The sequence below is a fragment of the Lygodium microphyllum genome, chromosome 11 (genome assembly GCF_053477565.2).
Source record: "Lygodium microphyllum isolate KBCC chromosome 11, Lygodium_microphyllum_v1.1.10, whole genome shotgun sequence".
Lineage (NCBI taxonomy): Eukaryota > Viridiplantae > Streptophyta > Polypodiopsida > Schizaeales > Lygodiaceae > Lygodium > Lygodium microphyllum.
In genome coordinates this window covers 128082859-128086025 of record NC_141145.1, presented here as the reverse complement: position 1 = coordinate 128086025, position 3167 = coordinate 128082859, and the positions used below count along the sequence as shown (strand labels likewise).

The following is a 3167-nucleotide window of genomic DNA, read 5'->3' as shown; positions in this document are numbered from 1 at the left end:
TCACAATAAGAAGGATGTTTATTGAATTTTGTTAATTTGATGCTTATAAATTTCATTTAATAGCCGTTTGCTTTATAATGGAAACTCATACCTGAGACATATTGCAAATCAGTAGCCAATCACAATGCCATGCATATGCATGATTTAGGACTTAAATATTAACATAACAAGCCCTCGTTTTCTTATTATGTAGCATATATTCATGCAATCAAGATGAGCATTACAGTGACATAGGAAGGGCTTGGTTATGGATGGAAGGACATAAGATAAACACTATGGTAGTACATGATGGCCTTGGTTATGGAAAGGTAGTGATGTCGAGGAGAAATGGTAGTGGAAACAAGTCCAACAAACTTGCTAACATTATTATACCTTTCTAGCTAGCTTGAGTCGAAGCACAAAACTCATTTATTAACTAGGAGTTGAAACAAGGTGCGTGGGAAAAGAGAGGGCAAAGTGATGCTGTTCCAAGTGGCATATCACAGCTTGTTCCTTGAGGATCCTTGAGCATTCACATGGTTGAGACTAGTTCAACATAATTACTATGGTGGCACCCATGGGTTTTGAGCTCAAGTCCCTCCCTCAAAGAAATAAAGTCAAGTGGTTTGTGCACTTGCTACTTTGTCTCAAGTTCATTGTTGGGAGATTAGGGTAGCTAGCATTTCCAAGTGGCTTGTAATCTAAGAAGAGGGCAGCTTGGTGATTGATGAGGAGGGCTTGGCATCAGGGGCATTGTTACTTCTTAAGGTGTGACGGGTGGCTTGGTTTGGACAAGCTCAACTTCAGTGCAAGGTGATAGACTTTTGGAGTGGAAGCGAGCTTATAAATGTTTGAATTCGAATTTGGAGGTGCTACCAAGAAGAACACATCATGACAAGGTTGGGTGAACTTTTGCCAGTAAGAAGGGGGCAACGCCTTCACTGGTGGTGAGGTCGAGCCGAAGTCAGGGTGGGCATTTTCAGGTGGGAGGGCTTGCCTGGGTGAGGGCCGGAGTACAAGGGTGTATGTAGCCTTGGAGGGTGCCTGGGTTGGGTGGCCGGGCGGGTCCTCCCCCTCCCATGAGGTTCAAACTTCACTAGATCTTGCAGGGGCAAGGCCCATGAGAAGGGGAAGAGAGCCAACAATAACCTAGGACTCATCGAGAGGCCTATAAAAAGGAGAGCCATATGCTGAATTTGCAGGCAGTGATTGTAGACTGATGCTTCTCTGAGAAGGGACGATTTTCTTCTGTGGATTAGGGTTTCCTCTCCGATCAAGTTCCCTGTTAGGCAGCAGACAGCAGCAGCGCCAGCGGGGCCATGCTCCCCGCCGATACAAGAGACGCCCTGCACAAGGGGCATGTCCTCTGCCTGTGGTGAATCCACCCGTCGATGCAGCCCTTGTGGAAGACATGGCTGCAGTGCGGGAGTCGCCGCACCTCCTCTCCATCGCACAGCTCGCTCAGGCAAACTGCGCACTGCGTACTATCGTCGCTGCTCCCACCACCGCAATCGCCACTGTTGCTGTGGAAATGCCGCCCGCACATGGCCCTCTCGAATGGCAGTGAAGGCAAGGAGGCTTGGATGGCATCCAGGGTGCTGCTTTGATCGTCTTCACCGTTATCATCATCTTGTAGGGATGAGTAGAAGGCGGCTTCGATCTCCGGTTGGAAGGTCCAAGATGACATGACAGGGTCTTCTTTTTCCCAGAACCTGAGGGAGTGTAGAAGGGAATGGATAAGATCCTTAACGAGAGCTATGGCAATGGATGCTATGACAAGGAGGAATTTGGGCAGTCCTCCTGCATTTGCAACAGGAAACCCCATCTACACCCAAACAGTAATTGGTAACACACTCTTTTTGAGAGAGAGAGAGAGAGAGAGAGAGAGAGAGAGAGAGAGAGGGATTGATTGATTGATTGTGTGGGTTTTTGCATTGCCTGACCCCCCCCTTTTAAAGCAAATGCCTTATGGTGTTTGTTTAATCTTAGCTTTCAAAATGAGCTAGAGGCTCCCCTTTTTAATTCACCTGTGGCCTCCCACTTACCAGACAAGACTTCCACTTACCAGGTGGGACAGCTGAATGTGTTTTGGAAAGAGACATTGCTGACCCATTGTCATCTAATCTTTAGGCACACACCTCTTTGTTTAGAAGAAAAGAGCCTAGCCACAAGCCTTACAGATATTGGGAGTGGGGACTTGTGCCCTTTTGCACTACAAAAATTGGGGACTTGTGCGCTTTTGCACTACAAATATTGTAAAGAACTATGAACTTTGCCCATTTGCACTCTGATATCAAAGCATGACAAGGCAAAAGCTTTAGGACATCTAGGCTTGTGCCCCACAAATGCTTACAAAGCTAGCAAATGTGACCCTTAGCACTTTGGTGACCAGTCCTTACGCTCTTTGAAAGTGAAACTTTGCCTCTTGGCTTTATTGGGACACTTGCAATTTGGAAGGAACTAGGGGGTTTCCTTAGCTAACTAAATTATGCTTGTGCCATGATAATTGTGCACTTTATGGTCGCATATATAAATGCCTTACTAGAAGACATCATGATAATGCGTACAATGTTATTGGTATCAATGTTCATGTTCGGGAGTTGTCTCTTAAGCCTCCATACTATGAGATGCTTTAGAATTGGCACATGTCTTGCATGAAGACTATCCGTTAGATTAATTAGGGGGCTAGTGCTGGCATCCTTTGTTGAAGCTTTTTACAGTCATGGATATGGACGTGATTTTGGAATATGACCATGTTGAGCACATGGTTTGAGTTGCTTCAATTATTGAAGGGTAGGATAGTTTCTAAAAAGAAGCATGTGTGGTTTTTAAGTTAACTAGGCACAAAATAGCGAGTTTTCCTTAACTTGAGCTTATCTTGTGTTGTAGAATCATTGAGTATCAATAATCCTCTACATAACAAATCTCCATTAACCTTGCAAGTAAGAGAGAGATTTACTAAGTACGTTCAAAAAAACCAATATGATTGTATTATTACGAGAATAAAATATATACAATGCTAATCATAGAGCCAATTTTACGAAATCATCATGCTTTCTTTAAAGACTTGTGAAACACCTTATAGGCTTTGTTCTCGACTCCAAAACCTCTTAAAGCTATAACTAGATTGCCTTAGTCTTATTTGGACCCCCTATTTTCAAATAGTAGGAGTTTGATGTCATAAGTCA

General features: G+C 44.1%; 1 protein-coding gene across 1 annotated transcript; it reads right to left on the bottom strand.

Annotated features, from left to right (window-relative positions):
• Nucleotides 1-385: 385 nt before the first annotated feature.
• On the bottom strand, nt 386-1911 carry RHA2A (RING-H2 finger A2A). The gene has a single exon (XM_087688153.1). It carries the CDS (start codon nt 1802-1804, stop codon nt 1265-1267), a length of 540 nt encoding a protein of 179 aa, XP_087544279.1. The 5' UTR covers nt 1805-1911; the 3' UTR covers nt 386-1264.
• Nucleotides 1912-3167: the final 1256 nt, after the last annotated feature.

Bases quoted from the DNA above. Each gene is read 5' to 3' on its own strand.
- RHA2A (XM_087688153.1), bottom strand. From the start codon at position 1,804: ATGGGGTTTCCTGTTGCAAATGCAGGAGGACTGCCCAAATTCCTCCTT.